General features: G+C 45.1%; 1 protein-coding gene across 4 annotated transcripts in view; it reads right to left on the bottom strand.

Annotated features, from left to right (window-relative positions):
- ptch1 (patched 1) overlaps positions 1 to 23,958 on the bottom strand; it is a 50,995-nt gene extending 27,037 nt beyond the window's left edge. For 2 of the 4 annotated variants that reach the window (XM_071483405.1, XM_071483406.1), the window contains exons 1-8: positions 22,807 to 23,958; positions 20,925 to 21,117; positions 6,835 to 7,024; positions 6,325 to 6,394; positions 6,030 to 6,121; positions 4,154 to 4,352; positions 3,904 to 4,025; positions 940 to 1,087 (exon numbers count right to left, since the gene is read on the bottom strand). In XM_071483405.1, the coding sequence (XP_071339506.1) occupies positions 940 to 1,087; positions 3,904 to 4,025; positions 4,154 to 4,352; positions 6,030 to 6,121; positions 6,325 to 6,394; positions 6,835 to 7,024; positions 20,925 to 21,117; positions 22,807 to 22,977 (1,185 nt within the window). In that variant the 5' untranslated portion in view covers positions 22,978 to 23,958. Of the gene's footprint in view, positions 1 to 939; positions 1,088 to 3,903; positions 4,026 to 4,153; positions 4,353 to 6,029; positions 6,122 to 6,324; positions 6,395 to 6,834; positions 7,025 to 20,924; positions 21,118 to 21,444 lie in introns of all 4 variants that reach the window. The other 2 variants (XM_071483409.1, XM_071483407.1) reach the window with 2 other exon arrangements.
- Positions 23,959 to 26,486: the final 2,528 nt, after the last annotated feature.

Raw genomic sequence — 26,486 nt, 5'->3', positions numbered from 1 at the left:
ACAGATGGCTTCAACATTGAACTGTAGTTACTGCTCAGTAGGGAGCAATGCTGGCTGACACACATTAGGAAACACGCACTAGATCACACACACACTCGCACCCATGTGTGATCCTCACACATGTGTCAGTCACATACCGATATGCATGCACATGCTATTCTTGCAGACACGCCTAATACACACTACACACACACACACACACACACACACACACAATCAAACAATTTGGCATATTTAACTTCTTCTATGAATGCCATAGATATAAACTGTTTTCAAATAAATGATCTTTTCTATCACTGATTCCTGGGCCCCAAGATGGATGGCACACACACACGAACTTGTATACACACCACACTCACTCACACTCACACACACTCACTCACACACACACACACACACACACACACACACACACACACACACACACAAGGTCACACCATGTCGAACAGAGGTTGGGGCCCCCAAAACAAAGACCAGATGATGTCACACATGAGCCACCAATGGGGCCACAGCTGGGAAAGCAATTGTGTGTGAACCTTTGAGTGTGTTTGCATGTGTGTTTGTGCGTGAGTACGTGAAAGAGAGAGAGAGAGAGAGAGAGAGAGAGAGAGAGAGAGAGAGAGAGAGAGCTTCAGCACTCCCTTAATGTGTTCCAGACATGCTCTCCCTGTTGCTCTATTGCTCCTCTCCAATGAGCAGTGAGAGGGAAGCTTTAGCCCTTTACCACACACCATCAGTGGTTGTAGTATCTATCAAGGGCCCAGGCTTTGGATGGGGCCTTTCCATGTTCACCTGTATCCGGCCAGTGATTTACAGTGTGGTTGTAGAGGATTTAGGGTAGATTTCTTTTCCCTTTTCTCTTTCCTTGCCCTCTTTTGCTGGGTCTCTGTCTTTCTCTCTCTCTCTCTCCCTCTCATTTCAGAGTGCTTTGGCCCTTACCTCAGAGTATCTCCTCTGCCAGGCTTCCAGTATAGCTGCAGCTTTTTCTTTATTCCAGTTGATGTGGGAAACCTTCTCGTAGCCCCGAAAGTGCTCAAACATCTGCTTGGGAGTCATCAGCTGGAACATGGTCTGTAAGGCCTGGGCACTGGAAAGAAGGGAAGGAGGGAGGGTGGCAGAGCGAGAGGGAGGGAAAGAGGAGGAAAAGATGGAAAGGATGAAAGAGGGAGAACAAAAAGAGGGAGGTCAATGAGGTGCAAGCCTTTACTGACAACATCAAGTTTACACTGGAAGATCAACGAGGGCACAAGCTGGTTTTCTGGATCGTGCAAAGAGCATCAACAAGGGTTGAAAGTCGGATTTTGAAATGCACAAGACGAACCAATTAGAATTAGTGTTTGATTCTCATCACCGGCCAGCATAAAAACCTTTAGGCTATTCAAACTGCGTCCATAAACAATAAGTGCAAGCTTTGAACACTTGTGGCTAACCACATTGGTTGTTTTTCAAAATAACACGGTCCATCAGCAACACCAAACCAACAGGGAGATGAGAGAAGCAGAGAAGATGGAATAAACCCAAAAACTCATCAACCAAAAAGGCCTGAAACTCAAAATGTGCTTGATTTCTAAACCAGAAGTCCCAAAACAGAGAGGGTGTGAATGTAACTGGTAAAGACTGAGAAAAAAGAAAGAAACACATTAAGACACAGCACCTGGAGCACGTTGAATAACAGTCATCATAAACAATGTTGTGTTAAGTACACCTGCTGCTAAATCATAATATTGCTCCATCTGATTTGGCCGTTGAGCCAAGAATACAGATGCCCACAGCCATGAGACGTGCTTCATTTGCCACATGCACAGCACGAACGTCCAAATAACCATTGTTTTCATTTAAAGGAAAATGTGTCTTATTTTTGTATGAACTTGCTGTTTAGTCGATAAAATGAAAAGAAAATAGTGAATAACAATTATCCAGAGCCCAAAGCAACACGTTTAAATGCTTATTTTATACAACCAAGAGTCAAAAAACCAAAGATATACCATTCACAGAGCTATGAAACACAAAAAGCAGCAATATTAATCATCACTTCAGCTCAATAAATGACTTATATGATTAGTCTATGGTCAGCATTGTCGGTAACTAATTTTCTGTCTATGAAAGTAATCCAAAAACTAAAACCACTTGCCAGCACCTAGATATGTGGAGCTTGCATCTCCCTACTCATTGACCTGCTATTGCAATTATCATCACAGTCAGCATAATCACAGCCACATTACTCATCATTCCGGTTCATTTGTTCAAAACAAACACTCTGAACTCCTCACCTACTCTTCTCATCCTCTTCCCATCTGGTCATGTCAGGTAAGCTGAGCGAGCCTTGCTGCTAATGTTCCAAGTCCAGATTTGGGATGACAGTGGATATAGATACCCACAGAAATATACAGTACTAGACAACAGTGTCCTTGTTTTCCACCCAGTGTGCTCCTCACGGACAGCTGCAGTCCTGAGCCAACTCTCAGATCTTGTTTTCACTCCAGATCACTCATGGAAATGGAACGGCACAAAAGATTAATATTTTTAAAAATGTATTGACCGAATTTGATAGTCAGAGGATTTTATGACAGAGGAAGTGCCGGATCCCATAAAACAGGCATCTGATCCAAATCTGCGAGGTTCCCGATCATGTTCTGACAAATCTTCTGAGGAATCTAGTGTAATGAGGAATGCACAGTCTTAGCGTGCACATTAGGTAACAGGGCAATACAGCTGATTAGTCATTAATAAATGACTTTGGACACGAGTGCAACTTCAGAACAGCAGTCAAGTCAGTCTATTTATTTTCAAATCATCATATTTCATGAACCAAAGGAGTAGACATCAGCTAGTTGTCCTCTTCATGAATGCGATCTCTGTAATATGGTGATAATCGTGGTAATGGTGGCAGTTAGTAAACAAGATGTAGAAATTTAGTGCCAGCAGTAACAGCCCAGTGGACAGAGCAGCTAAACCACACACATACACATACACATACACATACACATACACACACACACACACACACACACACACACACACACACACACACACACACACACACACACACACACACACACACATATACACACTCACACAGGCAGGCAGGCACGCACAGACACCCTAATGACCCAACCTTGCCAGGAAAAAACACAACCACAAAACAAACAACGCACCCCACTGTACTCTGAGACCTGTATGTGTGTAAGTGTGTGTGTGTGTGTGTGTGTGTGTGTGTGTGTGTGTGTGTGTGTGTGTGTAGGTTTTGACTTTGTGTGTACATGCATGCACATACACCATCCAATCTGCAATTTAACATTAAAATAAGTGGTCCATTAGCAAAATGTTGGATAATTTGAGTAGCTTTCCTCCGTTAAAGGAAACTTCTTATTGCTTCATAAAATGTGTACATTTTATGTTTTATATTTACAGAAAAATCATGTATCATAAAAAAGATGTCTGAATGTGATGTGTTCTGTTATAAAGGGCATACGGCTTATTATATATCCATATATATCCATAGGTATACCACATAATTTATAAGCTTTGTCTTGGTGCTTGCGCTGGAATTAAGACCATGTACCTCAAATCACTGTATATTTGGACAAACTAGCCAGGCAATAGATCACTCTGTGCACATGTGTGTGTGTGTAAGAGTGGGCAGTGTCCAAGCAGAGCAGCCAGAGCTGAGCAGGAACAGCTGGAGCTCTAAGATTTCACTGGAATCTGCTAATGACTGCAAGATTTACAGCACACGGCGCACACGCACGCATGCATGCGCCGCTTCAGAGAGCATAAAAGAACGCCCCCCCCCCCCCCCCCCCCCCCAAAAAAAAAAAAAACCCACAATCTTTCCAGAACAAGTGCTGCAGTGATCACAGCAGTGTTTATGAGGGTGTGTATGTGTAAGTGTGGGTATGTTACCTGAGCAGGGGTCCGCTGCCGTTCTTGGTGGTCCCTCCTACGATCAGTTCCTCCTGCCAGTGCATGTACTTCCTGGACAGACCATGGCAGCCGCCGCTCAGGGCTCGCGCCACATCGAATGGCTGGTGCAATAAAAGCAACGTGCGAGAAAATAACTGTCAGCAGCTGAAGACATTCGGTTTTACCAAAACATATAAATGTTGCATGTACACACAGATTCTCCAAGCCTAAAGCTTGAGTGTGGGCCTACCTTAGTTGAGTTCTTATTGGGTGCGGTGAGGGGGCAGTCAGGGTCAGCAGGGTTCAGACAGGGTCTATCCATGTAGCCATGTCCGACGTCTGCCTTTTCCAACATGTCCTCAAAGGCTTCCACGGGGAAATTTGCCCTTCGCAAGTCCTCAAGGAAGTCCTTGGGGTCAAAGTTGGTCCACTGCAGAGGGTCTTTACCTCTGCAAAGTTGAAAGTAAATAGGAACACTCTTTAACCAAGACTTTAACCATGTTTAATTTACTGCAGGGGTAAGTGTATTTGTACTTTTCCTAATTACAAGATCGTATTCACCAAGTCCCAACCTACCATACTACCCATGTATTACTATTACAAATATTTAGGTTCTCCTCATTTTCTGTTTTACCTCTAAGTATTTAGGTTTACCATCTCAATTTCCTGATGACTTATTTACAACCTGTGTGATTGAGAGCCCGTGCTTCTCGGCCAGCTGGACTTCGCTGTAGCAATACCGCTGTGTTTCCACAGCTCAGTGATAACACTGATGAATATAACTGATGGAAATTATGACCAAAACTGTGAAAACAAACTAAAAGTTTGCGATAGGTGAAAACACATGGGATGCAAGAACACCCACACCAAATCTAATTATCAGTTTTATCAGTTTCATCTGCGGTATGTGTTGTGTTTGGCATATTAAAATCCTAAATTCTAGAAAATATCATTCTGCAGGACACTTGTTTAATTAGACACTCCAGTTGATAGCAGGCAGACACCGAGAGAACACAACATGTTCGAGTGTGGGCTGCATACATGTGTGTCCTCCAAAGTTTACCTCAACAAAAACAATTCCACTTTCTGAGAGTGGAACATAATCTCTTTCTTCCAAGGTGACACAAAGCGATAAATGGAGACCAATTCCCATCATGCAGTGGCACAGTGCTAAATTCCTGCTCCGAACCAGTCCTTGTCCCTCTATGCTCTCTCTGCCTCACACATTCCAATCTCTCTTTCTCTGAATCTCCCTCTCTCTGTCATTCAGACTACATTGTATGTGCCTAACCAGGCTTGGGTTATTATTCCCAGCCTTCCAACCAGAACATAGTAAAAACCTTATTTACCATCTGAGACCAAGAGGGCAACACACACATACACACCATATCCACATACTCTTATGACAGCGAATCAAGCCGATACACTTTCACACATTGACAAAACACACATATTGCACTGATGGCAATGGCACACACTATGTGCTCACACACACACACACACACACATGCAGAGGTAAAGGTCTGCTGAGTATTACTGTAGCAGCAGGCCATTAGCAACAGAAGGACCAGACAATGGTGTGAGGCCCAGGGCTGGAGAGAAACTATCGCCAGCGATACGCATGCCAGCAACCACTACAATAGAGCCTTCAGAGGGGACGAGTTCAGGACACACACACACACAGACACACATATATGCACACACACTCTTGTTCCTCCGTGGTGTCTCTTTGGATGGGTTGAGCGTGTTTGGGCAGCCTCTACTTAAGGGGCAAAAACAAGATCTAGAGATTCAGATCTCCTCCTTCTTCTAGCTCTCTCTGTCTGCCTTGAAAACAATCTGAACATACCGATACTGTTACCATATACACTCAATTTCATAACCAGCGCTCACAAGCTCAGCGTTCAGGATCTTATTGTCCCCACGCATCGTATTTGCCAGCAGGCCTCATTGTGAGGAACACTCGATGTGTGCCCAATTATGATAGTGTTGTTTTTTTGTTTTTTTTTGACTTGATGATGGTGCTTGAAAGGGATTGGACAATCTAATGATATGCTGTGTTGGCATGTTGCGATTGTGCTGACACATCATAAAATGCCTAGTAAAAAGGAGTTTTGTGTACTTACGGGAGATAGACCATTCCAGACTGGAGTTTGGCTCCCTCCCAGAAACAGTCCAAAGGGGTGATGATGAGGCAGGGATGTAGCTTTTCTATGATCTAATTGGACAGACACACACGCGCGCACACACACACACACACACACACACACACACACACACACACATGCAGCAAAAGAGACACATATTGACAGCGGGAAGTGGATATGAAGTGAAAAAGTAGTGATCATACTGGTGATGTTTGAATAAAAAGTCCTACTAAAAATAACTTGATGAAGTCATGCTCAACCTTTTGCATCTTACCTGATCCATATAATGAGTTTCTGTGACTAGTTCTCCTGATTTGTAGCATAAGTGTTCTAATTTCCACTGTCTGAAAAGGAGAAAAAAAAGAGGTTCTGTTCAGTTTTTGTAATGCCCATATAACAGTTGGGGCCCCTCTGGCTACAGTGATGATAAAAACGAATGATAAAAAAGTGGTAATAGATCTTTTGTCATCATGAGGTGCTGCTAGTCAAAACACACCTGAATACAGATACACAGGTATGCTGTATATCTGTATATACTGCATACATGGACATAGATGAGATGTCACAGCATAGTGTAACGTCATGAAATATAAAGCAGAAATTGTGATCTCAAAGATTACCACGTCAACTTTAGTAGCTTCACACATCTATTGCAGGGTTATTTGATTGCATTATTTTGCCCTTGGAGGCAGATTTGTGATCTTGACTGATCTGACTTGAACTGTCCAGAGCTGGAAAACATGATGCTTAAATTACAGATAGACAGGACTGAAAACCTGGTCACCTGTTATAAAGGTAAACATGAACTCTGCTGGCTCGGATAGCTGACTCCAGGTGCTGCAGGAGTGCCTCCACCGTTAGTACATTGGCTCCGTCCTCCCGCGGCGTCTGGATCATCAGCTGAGGGTTAAACATGGCCTCCTCGCCTATCTTCTGTCGCGTGTACTTCAGTTCCTGGTTCACACGCCCACCAACTGGACAAAGAAGAGCGAAAGTGTTTCATATTGTATTTGTGGTTTGTATTATGTACGAACATCCAAACAGTGTCCGGGCAACATCATACAACCATCAAATCCATATAACGAATACATAAATGAACCTTTCTAACCTCATTTTTCAATAGCACATTATCGGACTTGTATCTAACACAAAAGCACTTTGTTTACAGTGAGCTTGTACCAGTGATTTCACTCCTTTGAAACCAGAAGACTAAAATCACTCCAACAAATCCAGATTTCACAAAAACGGGTCTATGTTTCTACTCAAATTTGCTAACAAGTCAGCAGCGCCAGACCACATTGACTGCATATGTGTGTGACAGTATGTGTGTGTGTGTTTGATAAAGAAGAGAGAGAGGCTCTCTTCCAGGCTTTGCTCCCAGTATCGTGGTGGGACTAAGCCCTGTGCGTGCGCTCTAAGCTCTCAGCTAGCCCGAGCTACAAAAGCAGCCTTTCAGGCCCTTTAGCTGCCCTGCTCCACCCCAGTACAGCCAAGGCAGGTCTGGCAAAGTCTCTCACAAACACACACACACACACACACAAATGCAGGCAATTGCAGTCATGCAAGCATGGGCAAAGTTTCAAATTTTCATTCAAATTTAAAAGCCATATAAAAATATGTTATTCTTTTATTTTTTGACTCAATGTAGCCTGAGACTTGTGCGTGTGCATTCTTCAGTTCAGCGTGTGTCTGATTTACAAGCAGAGGATCTGACCCCTTCTGTCATCAGCGACTGAATGCCCAGTGAAAGCTCGGGCAATTTATAGTCATCCTCTTTCGCTTGCTCACACTCACACGCAGACACACACAACATGAAAAATGCCCAGTGAGAGGGCTCACTGTGTGAAAAATCTGTAACATTTTATTATGCCTTAATCCAATTGAACAATTCCGTTCAATTCATGCAAGAGCCGGCATAGATTGAATATTTTGAGCCCATTGTAATGGCATTAAAGTTGAACATAAGCATGCCTGTTCCTCTGGGCTGGACCACCCAGTCAGACTAATGGAACAGGGAGGGAGGGGGCCATGTCTTGGGGCATTAGGAAAACACACTTGATTTCTTTTTTTCTGGACCCAAACAGCATTCCCATCTGATCCTGTCTGAAGGCATGTTTATAATACTCATCATTAATAGCAGGCCTGGGCTAACTGGAGCGACATGCTTTCCACTGCTGCGCCAGCTACACCGCTACGTTACACCAGCCCTCCCTTCGAAAGAGCAGACATGGAACTGATTTAGGTCCGACGCACGCTGACAGCGCACTAACAAGTCGACTTGTCTGCTACGCCGTCGGTGCTCAAAGGCAGAGCTAGCCCGAGGCTTAGTTTAACTGCAATGCCAAGAGGAAAAACGGGAGCACAAGGTATAGAGAGAGGGGTGCATCCAGTTTCAGTGTGCTTCTACGTCTGTGAGGAGATAAAGAAAGGTTTGATTGAGAAAACGTTGGGAGGGTTGTGCTTAGAACTGACCGTCTGTTCTGAACCCTTTCCAAGTTTTGGACTGCCACCCAAAGACCCTGAGTTTACGGCAAGCAGCGAGGAATGGGACAGTCAAAGGAATGCTCACTCTCTCTACAGGAAACAGCACATTACGGCCTCGGGCTAAGAGAATTCCACACTTCACGAGGTTACAGCGTTTTGGGGTCAACACTCACACAGCCTTGGGGTGAAATTAACACCCCAGCTGGACCAAGAAAATATGTGTGAGTGTATGTGTGTGTGTGCACACTGGCGTACATGCGAGTATGTGCGCGAGTGTGTGTGTACACACAGCTGTGTTTCTTCAATGACACATATTCCCATATTCCTTCTCCTAAGAAAACTGGCTGACCCCGGCATGTGTTGATATCTTGAAGGTGTCCTGATCCAAGCTCAGCTGCTGCGACCTAAAACAAAGTGTCACTGACTCTAAAATACTTCCCATACCAGCTCTATTTCTCACTATTTCATTCATATTCTACCCAGCCTGCATCACTCTCGCCTCTTTCAGCAAATTCAATTATGTTTGCGTAGTCTTTTTGGTTATTCATTTAGACATGTGATGTTACCAAAACTCAAAGTGAGGCCTTAAAAATGCTCAGCTGCCCCGATCAACAGCCAAAAAAGAAACTTGAATTTGAACTCTAAGTTGGACAAAACAAAAGAAGCAACTTGAAGATGTCAGTTTGGGCTCTGGATACTTCGGGGATGGAATTTTTAATCATTATTTTCTGATGTATTATAGACCAAAGGCTTAATCAGTTGAGCAAAAAAATAATCGCCAGATAAATCCATTATGGAGACCTCCACTAGCATTCTCTGTAATCCATACACATATGAGGAGTTAATGTGCACTGCCACCTGTGCATGTGTGCTATAGTGCCTAGGTAAGCATTACTAATGATTGCTGAGAAGAGAAGAGAAGAGAAGAGAAGAGAAGAGAAGAGAAGAGAAGAGAAGAGAAGAGAAGAGAAGAGAAGAAGGCCTATGTGTGTCACTGTATTCGAGCTCTCAGTGTGGGTATTCAGTGTGTTGCATAACATTAACCCCTGGTCCCCACCATTCTCAAAATAGGGGAACGGGGGGTGGTGGGGACGAAGGGAGAGAAAGTAGGTTTCTAAGGAACTGACATCACCCCCTCCCTCCTTTCAATTCTGAAGGCCCCCCCCCCCCCCCTCCTCTTTATTCTCTCATTTTCTCTCTCTTTACTCTATTCAGCTCTACTCTGTGATTGGCTAGATCATGATGGCAATCAGCCTGGCCCCTCTGTCAAAGCCAGCCCACCCCCCTCTCCCCTCGCCAACTTTCTCTCTTTTCTATGCAACACACAACAGCATAGCCCCACCCCCTGCACATCTCTGACGCCTGACAACGGAAGCATCTCGCACTTTCAAGGAAAACACGCAGCCACCAGTGGCAAACAACTCTTACAACTCTTGAGCGTGATGCTGGCATGAAAACACACTTTGCTCACACTGAAAAAGGAACGATACTATCTCTGCTTGAATATATTTGCACATATATTGATAAATCACTAAAATAATATTTCCCTTCTATTAGCAGATCCAGAATCAGTTTGAAGCCCCTGTGACTTTCACCACCAATAACAACACTTTGATCTAACAGGATCATTCATGTATCTGCAGGACCCCATGCGTGCATACATGAATTCACTGTATGTGCATGTGGCTACACACATCTGTATGTGTGTGTGTGTGTGTGTGTGTGTTTGACTGTGTGTGTGCGTGCAGAGAAAGGATTAGCTGGATTAAGCCCCCTCTCAGCAGGGACCCCCTGTGGTGAGGAGGAAGCCCCCAAAACCAGGTCATCTCTCTGCCACCAACTCTACAGCGACCTCCCATACCCTGCGCCCCCTATACTGTGGGAGGAATGGAGAACACCTACATGAGGAGGCATAAAGCTACTTCAATGAAGCTGCCTGAAACGATATCTTAACCAAGTCGAAATATGAAAACACACGTGACTGGGATGCAGATGTCTGATTTACGTGCAAGATAGATTTATCACACGTTACAGACAAGAATTTTTAATGGGGTTATAAATGACATGAGAGGTGACAGCTGTTGTCACATGTCGACAGGCTGACATAGAAGACATACTGTAGATGTTTTAACACTAATCCTGGTTGCAAACATGTCTCAAATGTGTCTCGTTTGAACTTGCTTGTTCTCTGTCTGTTCAGGTAAGAGTTTCCCACAGTTAAGTCCCACCTTCTCTTTTCTCCTCCTTGTTCGTCTCTTCCTCAGCTGTCACTGCCAATCACCGGACAGAGCTTTTATCACTGAGAAAAACCCACCTGTTGCCTTGCTGAACAAAGCTGCTTCTACCTCCTAACCATCTGCTGTCACTCTGTGTCCGTCCTTCCCTAGATCTTTGTTTTTTTTTTCCTGCCAAGTAAATATCTGCCACTTCATATTATTACTGCTATATCTTGATAGACTCATTCAAAGTGCCACAAGGCATGACTTAAGGCGTCAAGAACTGATTATATTGTGAAAATGTGATGTCTGTATCATTTATTTAACAACAGCTGGGTAACAAAATTCAATGTGGCACAGTTTCTTGTCAAAGTAACAAGTTCTGATAGAAACAACAGGCTTGAATTGTTTTATTTCTCTTATGAATTGATTTTATTAAACCATTGCACAACACAAGCAGACTTCTCAGGAATCAGGACAATATCTCAAGCCTTTCATCATTTCCTAGACTGCATTAGAAGAAGAGCAAAAGCGTGACCTCACCATCCACAACCACCATTCTTTTCTTCCTCTATCAAAACCATGAAAGGCTTGCATAACACTGCAACAACTGCTCTCCCATTTATGACATATCCATCTTTTGTGAGTGGATCTAGATTCCACATTATCACCAAGTCAGTACTTTAGTTTAAGGGTGACTTGCACTCACTCTCTCTGTGTTGTAGCAGCAGTGACAAGAGTGCTAACAATAAAGCAGCACACACAGTCGTATACATAGCAGTACTATTAGTTTTGAATGTGGGCCCTGCGATGCAGGTGTGCACACAGCCACAAATACGTGATGAAAGGCCTCACTGAGAGCCGAGACCCTATGTGACCTGTGGTGAGCCCCCTTCGCTCTCTTGCTCTCTCCCCCTCGCTCTCTCTTTCCCTCTCTCCTTTCAGCTTTCACAGAGGAGGGGGCTGCCACACAGAGGAGGGCTAAAACAAGCCAGGTAGATAGTGGGTGAGTATAAAAGAAGAGGGGAAAGTAAGAGGGTGACGCAAAAGAGCGCGAGAGAAATGACAAGGGACAGAGAGTGGAAGTGCTCTGACGTGCAGCTGTAGCTGATTGTCTCCTCGTGCAGCCCCCCCCCCCCCCCCCCCTTTCCAAGGACCCCAAGCCCCTGACACAAATGTGACACCCCAGCTGCCAACCCCTGCCCCTCTCCCCACCCCACCACCTTCCTCTCCGAACCTCACACCCATACCACCAACCCTCACCCCCCAACCCCCCTATTACCATATGTATGGCTCCCCTCGCCTCTGATTATGCTAATCACCTGTCCAGCCCCTGCAGCCCCTAAAATGGGTGTATTTAGCAGTCGGCTGGCTCCCAATGCAGCTTCCCCTGGGCCCGAGGTGTACATTCACACACTCCTCAATGGGCAGATTCTTCCACGTTGCTGCCTTCATTCAGGTCCCACTCTACACTCCCAACCCAACCCCCCCACCCCCTAAAAAAAAAAATCCTATTTAATGCCAATGGATTCACAGAGCATTGGAAAGAGTAGTAGAAGAAGAAAATAACAAAAATCTTGCGAGAACTCTTCCATCAACTCCATCTCTGAATAAGAAAAAATCATCCTATGTATCCTGTCGGCATCTGTCGAATTCAAGCCAGGTGAGCCCTCCTCCCTGCTGCATTTACTGCCCTGTGATTGGCCCACAGCCCAGACATAACAGACCGTGACATGAGCCTGAGCGGCCAATCTCAACCAGTCATCTCTGTCATTTCCTGGAAAGATAGCCCATGATTTCAGGTATGCCAAAATCACATATTCCTATGTGTGGAATAGAAGAAACAGAAACAGGGAGAGCATGAATGGAAGCAAGATATACAAAAAGGTATTGTATTTCTTTTTGAGGGCACTTCATTCATGCCAAGATTTTTTAATGGTTACCTTTGCATTCGTAAGTTTAGAGCCACCATGGTTGTGTATCATTTTAACTGCTATCAATATCAATCTCAGTGCAGACACCGAGACTTTCCTTTTTCCAATACACCTGCCTGAATCATTTTTTGGCCAACTGGGGGCAGTACAATAAGCTGTAAACACAACATTGACATGTTACCACCTCATTAAGTTAATATGGCTAATATGTTAGCAAATATCTACCTAGTTACACATTGAGTGGACATAGAACATTAATTTGGAGTTGTGTTTCCGCAGACCTGTCCTGTAAGTGGGCATTTGGACCAAAATCAGCTCTGCATTAAAACGGTGTTAAGGGCTGTGTTGGTGGTGGGGGGCTGTTGCTTAAGCTACCAATGAGACATGAAATATGATACAGGAAGTTTGAATGACAGATCCACGGATTTTACAGTGTCATTAAACAGGATTTGACAACTCTGGAACTATTTGACCATTCGTTGCAATGATAGGGAGTAAAACAGCAGGTATACAGGGTTCATGTCACTAAATAATCTGGTATGAATGTGGAATTGCATGTATGTGATGTTGCATTGCATTGCTTTGTGGCAAAAGTTGAGCCAGGTTTGAGTTTTGTGTCAGATGACCCCTGTGTTTGTTTGCCATAGCCCCCTGCATTGCACCATGCTGGTCTTCGGACTGGCTTAAGTCCAGTACTCATTATAAAACACCAACTCCTGAGAGGGACATGTGGCTTTTCTAAGGATAGTTGCTGCACTAAGTTCATTAGCTGTTCGATAACTTTGTCTGCTGTTTGGCGTTGGACAGGTAGCATTCAGTGTATTTCATCAGAGCTTTTTTGCTGAAAAACCTGCAGTCTATGGTCAAAAAAAAAGTTGATGAGAATAGTAAGAATGACCCAAAGAGAGAAAAGGTGCAGGTCGACATGCAAAAACGCTCCAGGGAGTTGAAGATAACTGAACAGTTGAGTGACTAGGAATTTGTCACTTCACTTTTTACATTACATATAGTTTGTACATTGGTAATATAAATGCATTGTTAAGAGCAGCTTTAAATGAAGACAAGACTGATCCCTGTAAAAAAGCTAAAGAGTTGGACCAAGCAATACTGGCTTTTGATACATATTTTGATATTCATCATATATGGATCAGCACACTGCTTTAAAGCTTTCTAAACTTGATTTGACTTTTTCAAAAAAATCACATTTGCCTTTTTTGCCACTGCCTTTTTTAACCCCGGACAAACAAGTTAGATGTAGAAGTCCAAACAGAAAATCAGGGAGACAATGACAGAGAAAAGTGACACACATCAAGCCTCGCTTTACTTAATAACACAAAAGTCGGTGGCGTCAGGTCACAAGCATTTCCCCTGTCCTCATGCTTCAATTAGGCTTCTAGGAAGGTCTCAGCACGGGAGACTAGTTCACTCTGACGCACACTGACTCAATCTGGAGCTCCAAACCTCTCAATCACCCGAGACAGGAAACATTTTATATCTCTGTATCTTCATGCCTTGTGTGTGCATGTGTGGTACTAGTGTAATTGCTGTTACCGCCAGACTCTATGACGTTGTGCTCTAGGAATTGCAATGAACTATATAGCTTTGTACGTAACCCGTGCGTGCCAGAGGGACCTAAAAAATTCCAACGACACACACATACATACGCAGTTCGGAGATGTTTATAGTATGTTAGCAAGAAAATTCTCTGCGCTGCAGTCTGAGAAGCATCAATCCACACCCCAATCTCTCTCCTGGTGTACGGTAGGCACTGCAGCCAAACACAAACACACTACCGCTACTATACTCCTGCTTCTTCCCTCGCGCCGTCTTCCCCCAACGCACACACACACACACACACACACACACACACACACACACTCTCTCTCTGCCTCTGCTGTTTTGTACTCTCTCCACCCCTCTGGCAGTCAGCGCTATGAGGGAGGGAAGAGAGGAAAGGGGAAGAGGGAGGGATAGGAGGGGAGGGGAGGGAAGGGAAGGAGGGAGGCCAGACCACCCTGCTCTCATGGCAGGGCTGAGTGTTTACATTGCCGTGGCTCACTCTGTAATACATCTGGCATTCTGAGGCCACTCTCTCCAGCCAGGGACGGGGGAGTGGTGGTGGAGGGGAGGTGGTGGTGGTGGTGGTGGTGGTGGGGGGGGGTGGCTCGGGTAAAGAGAGAGACCTTTCTGGCGGGGAGGAAAAGAGAGGGATAGAAGAGAGAGGGAGCGAAAGAGAGAGAGAAAGAAAAGGAGGTAGAGGGGGGAGGGTAATTCTCCCCACAGTCTCCTGTGGTTGGTCATTCGCAGGGCTCTGGTTTTTGAATAAGAGCGCCTGAAAGAATGCAAAATGTAAACAGAGAGCTTGGAGGCATCTCAGGATGTCATTTGTGAATGAGAGTGTGTTCGCCCTGACAGCACACACACACACACACACACACACACACACACACACACACACACACACGGACACACACAGCACAGACACACACAGCACGGCTAACGAGCAAATTTATAAAAGTTATTTCACATTTGCTTTCACCAGCTAGAGCTAATATACACAGAAGTGCTTTCAAATGAGGGAGAGCTAGCTTGAGAAAACAGCACTGTAAGTCTGTGTACAGTACCAGAGGCGCAATGTTTCCCCACACTAAATCCCTCACCAGCTAGCCTGCACTTTTCATCAACTCGTAAAGTTTAACACAACACGCTGGAATGTTATTCCTTCTACAGAGGTTTAATCCTGTTTGTAGTGAACTGATAAACACAAACTTAATTGAGTCAAGTTTGGCAAATGTAAAAAAAAAAAAAAAAAAAAAAGTGTGCATGTGTGAATGTGCAGACAGAGAGAACGATAGATGACCCTATGTAGTGTGTTTGGTGCAAATGTAGCCCATTAAGACTACATGTTAACCAGAACTCGCTCCCTAGCCATTTCCCAGCTGCTGCCCTGCCCTGTTAACATCTTCATTCTATAACGACGTCCTGAGGCAATGCTGGTTACTGTCTTCTATGGAAAGTAGCTTTGTCCAAAAAGTCACTACATTTGTAACTATGTGCTGTTTTGAAATCGAAAAAAAAAAGAGGTTGCTGAAAATCTAGCAAAAGGGGTGCTAACAGTGTTTGTTTATGCCAAATCATTATGAAAGGGCAACAACCAATGGCAAAATTCCAACACTCTGCCAGTTGACCAATGGTGCAACTTCATCACTCAGGCTCTCAGTCAGCCGGTGTTAATGGGGCTGGCCCCACTGTTGCGGTCCGGCCAAAAAAACTGGGCGTGGGCGCTTTTGTGTGTTTGATTTCTTGCGGCTGCTGAACGAAAGCTGATGGAGAGCACGAGAAAGTGAGAGGAAAAAAGAGAGAAAAAGAAAGGAGAGGAGGAAAAACAAATGAATAAAGAGGAGAAAATAGCAAAGAGAGGCCCATCAAAATGCCATGCCAGCCCTGCTCAACCACCTACTCAGTCACAGAACCCAAACTCCAAAGCCTCTCTTTAATGCGAATGTGTGCGTGTGTGCATGTGTGTGTGTGTGTGTGTGTGTGTGGGTGTGTGTGCGTGTGGGTGTGTGTGTGGGTGTGTGTGTGTGTGCATCCATGCATGTATCAATGCTCCCATACACATCAAAAGCTGGATAATTCAATCATGCAGACCACAGTCCCTTCAGTGGAGACACCACATTCAGGGCAATCCTCCTCCTCCTCCTCATCTTCATCCACAAGAAAGGATGTCAAAACTTCTTCCGCATGCACTTAACATTATACCACTCCCTTCTGCGCTGCCATTACCAGCAAAACAACAAAACAACCACCAGCTCTGTCAAGTCGGCTCTTAATCACGCTGGATACAAAACAGACATGCAAGGCGGGGAGGGAGTTGCTTTAGAAAAAAAAATCATCCTATCAGAATGGATTCTGAAACCTTAAATCAGGCTCGCTGATATCGGGAAGACGATGCTTTTCAGTCAGAGAGACAATAAATCCCGAACATTCAGGGAGTACGAGGGAATCTGCCTCTCATCCGTTGTGTCACTCCTCAACATACATTCTGTCATTAAAGCTGCAATGATGACTTGCATTGATGCAGAGTTTGGATATGTATTCAAGTTAGAGGTAATACACAGTAATTCAGAGATTAAAGCAAAAATGATACCAGATTCACTGCCCTCTGCTGGAGGACAGATGTCAAAAGATTAAACACAAATTCATAAAATGAAACACTGAGACACATACTCCTCCTAACAACATGGGCCTCATGAGATGCGCTCATACAGGCATACACGAATGTGAACACATGCATTCACATGAACATATACAAGACGCAAACAAGGCCTGGTGACAGCTGCGACTTTTGCTGCATTTCTTCCACCCTCCCCGCCACCCCTCCCCTCCCCTCTGCTGTGAGTCTTCACTCTGCACCCAGGCCACAGGGTGAGTATCAGGTGAGGTTTTAAATAGCGGGGCCTCTACGAGATGACCTCAGGGTCCCAGGGGTCTACCCCCATGGCCCCTGGCCTCTACACTTATGCCCCCCAAGAAAGCTCTCCGGGACCAGGGGCCTCCCCTCAGTCTGTAGCCTTGAGACTACAATCCATAGCCCTGTACCCCAGTCCGGGTCATAAATCTGAGGACCATAAACTCATTTCAACTTGAATCACTCACACATATCTCGGCGTAGCTCAGCTCAAGTCCATGTACAATGAAAACAAAAGACATCCTCTGAATGCTACAGGCTCCATCCTCTCTTTACTCGCTGCTAAAGCTACAGGCGAACCACAACTCAGCCCAGATTACAGTACAGCTCAGGCTCATCTGCTTCACCCCCAGTTTCAACTTCAACCCCTGCCCAAAGCTCAAGCTTCAAAAGCCCCATTTCCAAATCTTCTCCTCCCCGTACCCTCTCCCCCATCAACACAAGCCCACAACCACACCGCCACATCTCCAGCCCCGCTCTCAGCACAGAAACAGAGTGCGGCTGCGTCCTACAGGAAGGCCAATGTTTACGCGATACTGTTTTAATTAGAGGCAGCCGGTGCTGCTATTTTCTTTACAATTTGCCCTGTGTTTGTCTTAAGCCAGAATGCCAAGGGATGGCTCCATTTTCCATTTGTGGCCAGGAGGAATTCTAAAGGGGTCTTATTCCTCTCTCCTACATCTCTGCTCCTCGAACATGGCTTATAGTTAATCACCGCAAGATCATCGAGAATCATCTGCAATTTGAAACTGAGGTTGGATCTGGAGTCGAACACAGGCCAATGGTTCCGACACTGAGGGAAGCACACAGGGGGCAGCGAGCCACATTTGAGTGTGGGGAGAGCGAGATAGGAGACCACAATACTACAACTTCCTGTTTCAGCGAATAATTTCCTGCGAGCATCACAGTGGAAATAAACATGGCATTCATCTACAGTGTGGATGCAATCTGCTTTAAATACAAGCCACTATCACTATCATGTGGTCGAGGTAGGAAAAGAATAAGACTTTAAAAAATATATATATATCACTAACATTCCCTAAACCCTGACACATCCTCAGAGGTGAGACACATTCGCCTCTTTTTGCAGGCGCGCATCTCACTCCCAATTGGTCTCTGTCGCTTTGTCTAATAAACAGAACTTCCTGTGTCTGAGTGTATATAAACAGTGCTGAGTGAGCACTGTGTGAGAGGAGACAATCCCTGCGAAAGCTGTGGCACGTGATAGAGTGTAGAATAAACACGCTGGCTAACTCCCGTCCGCAGTTAATGGTGGTCTGCTGTAGACCTCAGCCTCTTCGGCACGGCCAGACAGCAGGTGACGACAGACACGAAATGAGATTGCAAACCTAGAAATGCAGCTCCAGTCAATTGTGAAGGAATTGAGAGATCTAGTATGAGTTGAGTGTATTGTGTGTGTGTGTGTGTGTGTGTCTTTGTGTGTGCGTGTCTGTGTGTGTGGTTGTGTCTATGTGTGTGTGTGCGTCCACAGGCCACACAGCTTCCAGGCGGGGTCGTCCATGGGTCGCCTGCGGAGGGCAGTTCCAAATGAAACATAAACAGCCGCTCTGTCCTCTCCTCCTCTCTCCTCTTTTTCCTCTCGGATGATGGGCCAGTCCCCCAGCACGGCCCAGCACAGCGTTCCACGGTCCAGGCAGAACTAATCTATCCCTCAGCTGTGCAGTCTAATCTAAACAAACAGATCTCTCCCTACCAACATCTGGAACCCCTCACGGAGCGGGACCTAGGAAACCACCGCAGCCCGGTCTCTTTGTCAGTGTCGCTGTGCGAATGAGCAGGTCTCTGTGTGTCGGTATTGAGCCGGTGTGAGTCCCTGTTGTAGACGTCTACCAGAGGTCACAAGACTTGGTTTGACTGCCTGGCAGGTTCAACATTGGAGCCAAACTCCTCGCCAATTAATGGTGTAACCTCCATGGAAGACAACAGTGAGTTGTTTCGTACCGATGGGTTAAGTCTGATGTAATGCCTACTACAAATTCTAATTTTCATTGATTAATCTATGGATTATTTTGATTGTTTATCACACAAAATGTCTTATAGTGATAAATGATGTGGGGGATGTGGTGAAATTGCTTGGTTTGTCTTACAAAACCAAATATATTTAACTTACAATGACATGAAATAGAGAACAGCGGGAAACCTTCACTTTCGAGAAGCTGCAACACCAGAATGTTTGCTACTCAATAAATACCTTCACCCAAATATCAATTAAACTAATTTTGTCAACAATCTTATATTTCACCTCATGTGGACTTTAACAAGTTACCAGAACCCAAAGTTATGTCCTTCAGTGTCTTATTTTGTATTGTTGTCATACGACCCACAGATATTCCATTTACAACGATGTGAAACAGGAAACACGAACAGTCCTCACACTGTCGCAGTTGTTCTTAGTAAACGCCATTTAATTTGAACAAATGATGATTAATTATCAAAATAGCCAGCAGCTACTTTCCTGTCAGCCCCTTCCTTGACTATTCAGGTTCAACCATCAAAGTGAGTCGGTAGTTAGTGGTGAAGGTTGCACTTTTAGTTGTAACATGGTTCAGTTTAATACGGTGCCCCACACTGTAGTACACATGACCATGGCCCCTACATGTGAAAAGGGTGTGAAAACAGTGTGTTCAGTCGGGAGTCCTGTACCGAAGAGGCTCCCCTCTGCTTAAACCGCTGCCAACTGCGCCTGCGCCACACATTAGAAGAACATGCTGTCTGTCAGACCCCTGCGGCAGCACGCAAGGGGAGAACAGCCAACCCGAGGAGGAGGTGGGGTGTTTGATCTGCGCAGGAATCGGTCTGCTTTTAATGTTTGATCTCACTTTACTTTATTTGAGAGCGGGAAGTTAAGATGGGGAGAAGACAGAAATGGCAAACCCACAAACAACGACAGCTATGCATTAACACAGTTTTTTTTTCCTTTCTCTCTTTTTTTTTTTTTTGACCAAAAAAATACTTATTCAGTTTCTCAGCAGCAAAGGCTGCTCCTCCATTCATGACTCCCACAGCAAACTCTAGCCCTAAGTGCAGGAATGCGGATCAAAGGAAAGGAAAAAAAAGCACAGCCCCTTCCCCATACCCACCCAAGCACCACCCATAAGCACAGTTCTCTTTTTCCATAAAAAAAAAAATCATTCTTTGTAAGTTGTTTGTGAAGGAACATAAAAAAAGAAAACAACAAGTGACTGGCCCATCCACTCCACAAACACCAGTTCCTGTCCTCACTCCGCTTTTTCCCTGCAGCCGGAGACAAATCTTTTTGGAAAGTTGAGAGCTGTCCAAAACGGGACCACACACAGTCTCTCAGCATTCAACTGCTGGGGGCAGGCAGACACACACTCACACACACTCACACACTCTCACAAAATGGCGGCTTTGACAAAAATTTTCTCTACCCCAAAAGCTGCTTATGAACTTAATTACAACTTTACTTCTGAGCTAAGTTACAGTCACTTCTTGCACAGCTTGTGTGTGGGTCTAACACGGTCTGAGTGAGTTAGGATAAATAAAATGATTTGCAAGTTTGACTTGGCCATTTGCCAGGGCCTAAACAATAAACAATCCCCCTGGCTTGTTCAGTAGCACCCACAAACCCTGTCTTCTTCCAGTCTAAACCCCTCTATACCCTTCCCAACATGCAATATCAAATTTTACAGCTTCCAAAGCACTGAAATAAAGAACAGTCTCAGCATCTCACATTCAAACACACTAGAAAAACAGATGAACAGCCAATAACAAATCAACGTCTTACCTTCCACCCAGAGTTTCTCCACGTCCGTCTCCAAATTAGCTGCCCGTAAGCCCACAGCGAAAGCTCCGAAAATCATGAGGCCCACAACCAAAAACTTTCCGCAGTTCTTTTGTATGTAACAGCCCAGCCTAAATAAAAGTCTCTGGAATTTCGCTCTCAGCCATAGCGGTGCTTTCCTCCCAGTCGCCTTCCCCTACAATAAGACAAAAGTCCTGATGTTACTGTCAATTACACAGCAAAGCACTGTACTTACCTGGACAGGTGAATCTGCAGGGTTTAAGAGAAAAGGTTTATACAGACAATGAAATAACTAGTGCAGGCGCTCCCAAATGTGTTCACATCAGAGAATCTTGAAATATTTAAACCATGGGCCCCAATTTGGCCCAAGGACCCTCATCTGAGAAGACTAGTTGTAATGATTCACTGTGAGACGGCAAATGTTTCTATAGTCAAGGCTTTAAGGGGACATGGGAGCTGTGATCAAAATATTTAAAGACCATCACTGTGGCACTCTGCTAACCTTTAGTGACTGAAACATGCACATCTGCCGAAAAACCACTGGGCTCCCCAGAGTGAGAGCTGCAGGTTCCGTCATATCAGTAACATGTATAAACTGTAACCTTAGCAGGATACATGCAAAAGAAAGGTATCTTCATCCCCTGCAGGTCACCTATACACAGCCTGGTCCACTTCTGTCATTGCACTGCTACAGTGATGACTTATGAAGATGCTGATAAAAAAACAAAAAAAAAAAAAAACAACTGACAGGACAGGCTTGTGTTGCTCTGCTCCAAAACAGGTTTGCAGCGGGACCTCCGGAGTGGATGGAGGTAAATAACAGGAGATAGCTGTCAAGACACAATTATACAGTAGGTGGCCTTCTGATAATACACCTCCCCCGTGTCTCTATTTCTCCCAGAGATGTCTTCATGCAAAAATGCAGCCTACACAGTCAAATCCTGCTTTGGATGCGTTTACACTGTAAAATAACACAGGATAGTCCCCGTGGAAAGGAGGCTACCTAATAAAGGCTGCGGTCACCCCCCACCCCACCCACACAACACGTAATATATTTTGAGTAATTTGTCAATGAAGAAGCCTCCATCAACACCCACGCATACCCCACACATCAAACTGTGATATTAAATACTCTGAAAAGGTTCATGTGGTAAAACCCACAAATACCACCACACACAACCTCCACTCCTCTTCCAGCGGCCCGTGTGTTCCGGCCTGCATGGGGAGCGGAGGAGCTATCACCGGGGTGGGGGGTGGAGGGGGTGGGGGGGGGGGGGGGCGGGGGGGGGGACTCACAATATTTGTGAACGAAAGAGGGCAGCCACATGGATTTCTTTTTTTTTTTTTTTTCCTTTCAATGCGGGAGTCGCCTGAGTTAAGACACTGTCACACAAGCTTTTCTCTTATTTACAACAACTATTTTTTTTTTTTTTTTTTTTTTTTACTTCAACTCATGTGCAGGGGAAAGTCAGGTTGGATGTTATGAAACAGTCAGAGGTGGTGGTGGTGGTGGTGGTGGTGGTGTTGACTGTGGAGCGAAGGCTGCATGTTCTGCCCTGTCTCAGACCGTCATGGGTCGGGATGTTGTAGTAGCAACAATCGCCTGGTTGTATCTGCGGACACAACTTTGTCTCGCATCCTCAGCACAGGAGCCGGCTGCGCAGGAGGAGTGGAAACAACGCAGACCGTAAAACAAAACAACCCTCGGATCACTACAACCTTGCCTTGCCCCTGTGTCCCCCCTTGCCCAGCCCGTCCCGTTACCTAGCAGCGACTGGACATAGTTTGGCCACTTTTTTTCGGCGAATACAATGAAACCAAGCGCATAAAGCTGCTCCCCCCGGTTAAGATGAGAGATAAGCACCTCGACTATTTGCTCCAAAGCAAATCCCGCATCGCAGTAACTCGGCCGCTGCAAATACTCCAAATCCAGCGGTGTGTTGCGGGTATAGTTCCCCCTGTTCCTCCGCGTTACTCTCGGCCGATCGGGGTCTCTGTTTTCCTGCTCGGAGGGCGCATTAGCAGCCGAGGCCATGTTGCGGGGACTGCGCGATGGTTACCGTTTCCCACTTTATAGTATTTCCCCGCAAGCGTGCAGCGATATCCCAAGGCAACAGAGTTTCACTCTCGGAGATCTCACACCCGTGAAGTAGGGCTTCATACTCCTGTTGGAGACGGCGAGTCAAAGTCTGCGCCTTCCATCCCAACATTTCGTGATCCGGAGGTCTCCGCCGCTCTCACCGCACTCACCGTGTCTCCTCAAAAAAAGCAAGTTTCTCTCAAAAAGCGAGGCGCGCAAAGCGATTCCCATACACGAGTCGTCGGGTCAGAAACCTCGATGGTCGTGGCATTCTGGTGAGATCTATGTGGTCTTCCCCTGGGCCGCGCGTCACGGCCAACTCTGAGACTCAATAGAAGAGGAGAAAAGACCTCTCTCCATTTGGAGGCAGAGGAGGAGGAGGGGTGAAAAGGCTGAAAAAAAAAAAAACCTCCAGATCCCGCCTCTGGGGCTGTCAGATCGCAGGACTTTCTTGCATCTGATTGGTTCCAGAAGGGCAAAAATTACTCAGCAAACACGACTATTATTAGCTGCTTAGCAACAGCTCACTAAAGTAGAGAGACCACCCAGGCAGGGAGACCTCATGTGTGCATCTCCAGCTTCAGGGGAGGCTCGCACAGAGCCAAACCAGCCTGGTGCGTTTTGGTGTTCTGGGTTTTCAAACAGTGGCCCCGTCGCCTGAGAGAAACGTCTCCCGGAGAGGACCCGCACTCCGAGGCAAGGTACACGGTCTGTGCGTCGGAAGGGGGCCGAGGAATGTCAGAGCTGAAATTTCTAACTTAGATTTTTTTTTTTTTTTTTTTTTTTTCTCCCACCACCATGATGGTGGTAGTTGAGCCTCAGATTACAGCGGTTAAAGGGGAGGTCCTACAGTACAGTCGCGCCACAATGTCAGCCCCACTGTAACATATATATAATGCAAAATAACTGTCTTTTGACAAAATTAGTATATTCCAATACCTATAAATTATACAAATAATACATGTGGATAACCCCTTTAAAATTGCAATGTATTCAAGCTCTTTAAATGAAGCACTGGATTCTTCATTCATTTAATGACACACTTTATTAATAGAACTTACTCTTAGTGTTAGAAACACAACAGCAGGCCTAGTGCGTTTATGTGAACCTAGTGTAAACTAAATCACTTTATACCTCACATTGACCAGTTGCACCAAATGCACACACTATGTCATCAAGTGTCAGTGGTTTGTATCATATAGTGGCAGGCAGCGTTTTCTCAGTGACTGTGATGCTGCAGACTTCAGTCAGTTATATCGTTGCATTTTTTCCAGTAGATTTAGCCAAAGACTTAAAGGCTTAAAGAAACAGACACAGAACACAGAAGAAACAGAAGCTTGTTCATGCGTTCAGAACATCTGGTTTCCCAAATGCTAATTATCTTTTAAAATAAAATCTTCCATGAGCACGAAAAAAAAAAAAAAGTGGGAGAGAATTAGCTGAATATCCTGTTTCAGCCACGGCTTAAATCTGGGGAAACTCATTTAACTCGCACCAAACGGAGGTAGTGCAACATAACAAAACAAAGGAACTGAGGGGTGACGGGCCCACGCAGCCTCCCGATGGACCGGAGCGCCGGCTGCCCGGACCTCACACCTGAGCCGTCCGTGTCCAGCAGCGGCGCGTCTGGCTGCCAGCCGGGGACTTACCATCTTCAGTCCAGGTGGGGGAGAGCTTTCCGGACCAATCCGTGATATCCGCCCCCCAGTGGAGATGGAAACGCGTCAGTTAGGATGAAGATAAGAAGGACTGCTTTAGTGTTTCGAGGAGGAAAAAGATCGCATCGCAATCCCTCTTGGTCGCAGGCGTCCCGTTCTGCGTCGGAAAAAAGGTTCACTCACAATTACGTGGTTGTTCCTCTTTTGGCCCCGTGGGTGGTCCGGTCCGTAAGCAGGACCCTTTGACTGTCACGCCCCACACTGTAAACTGTACCAACACATGCACAGCAGCCAGCATCCCGTGTCACAAGCCGGTCAACGATCCACACACACACACACACACACACACACACACACACACACACTCCGAGAGAAAGAGAGAGCTGCACAGTTGCACGCTGCACCAAAATACTATTGTTACGAAACACACACCTGTGCCTCCACAGGTGCACACATAAATGCAAAAAAAACCAAAAAAAAAAAACAAAGCACATGTGCAAATATGTAAACACATGTGCGTTTGACGGCATGCACACAAGCTCAGACACACAAAACATAGACCATCGATACTATATGGAGGTAAGAGCGCACACTGCCACACTCATTAATCACACATCCAGTCCACAGGTTGAATTTAGTGTTAGCTTCTGAAAACTGACTGACTGCAGCTGACGTGAAATTAGAGATAGGCGTGTTTGCTCAAATGATCACCTTGGATGCCATTCCTTTTGAACAAATCTGTCTCTGAATCTACTGTGCTGGGTTAACAACATATTTCAGGCAAGATTCAACGGTATTCCTCTGTCTGGGTTGGCAGGACCCTGTTCGAAATGTGCTCTTTGAGAAAATCTCAGATGGTAAACACTGGTTTCTATCCAAACAAGGTTATCTATTCAGTCCCATCAGCATTTTGATTTTTTTTTTTTTTTTTTTTTTTTTTTTGGAATAATTGGTAGGAAGTTTGGGTGAGGTGGAGACCACCACGCAGACTGCAACAATAATATCACTTCACTGGCATCAGATATCCCCAGTGTGGTGTCTGAGTGGAGAAAAAACATCTAAGGGGAACAAAGTTAGGCTGCAATGCCCCCTAATGCCCCTGAATAGAACCAGGCCTGTCTCAGTGGAACATGTCCTTAAAGCAAGCACGAGTCGTAACTGCTGCACCCTATCTGTTGACGGTAACGCTGTAGGACTCCAACAAAGTGCCACAGGTCATTGTGGAAAATGCCCCCTCTCCCCCCCTTCCAATACTATAATGTAGAGGCTGTAAAGATATGCCAGTAAAAATGCTCTGGGAGATTATATTGCAAGCATCTGTGTGAACTAATGAAATACGTATGCACATGAGATGCCAAAACACTCTTGACCAAACATGAGCATATTTCCTTTTTTTTTTCATTCACCGTCATGTGCTAATATGGATCAGATGGACTAATTGTTCACTTTAGGAATTATACCAAGCATTGAGAACTGTATTCCAAATCATCTTCTTTTAATTTTGTGGTTGCAAGCAGTAGTTTACATTTCACTTTTTTTTTTTTTTGAGCAATGAGGGCAATGAGTTTATTCAGGTTTTGAAATTATTGCTCTTCGAATAAAAGCTGTAAGATATAAAGATTCAGTAACTAGTACCCGTGCATGTTTGTCATAACTCTCTTTGCCTTTTGTGATAGAAATATGTGCACAAAATGACACAGCAATACAGGCGCTGATTAAAAGAACCAAGATTTATTGTGGGACAGAAACTGCTTATAGTCATTTTAGCAGCTCAATCTATTCATCATCTGTGTCATACTCTATAAA

Source organism: Trachinotus anak, unplaced genomic scaffold (genome assembly GCF_046630095.1).
Source record: "Trachinotus anak isolate AG129_WGS33_773 ecotype Australia unplaced genomic scaffold, CSIRO_AGI_Tana_v1 ptg000008l, whole genome shotgun sequence".
NCBI lineage: Eukaryota > Metazoa > Chordata > Actinopteri > Carangiformes > Carangidae > Trachinotus > Trachinotus anak.
Note: the sequence above shows the minus strand (reverse complement) of the source record. Positions and strands in the feature narration are given on the sequence as shown.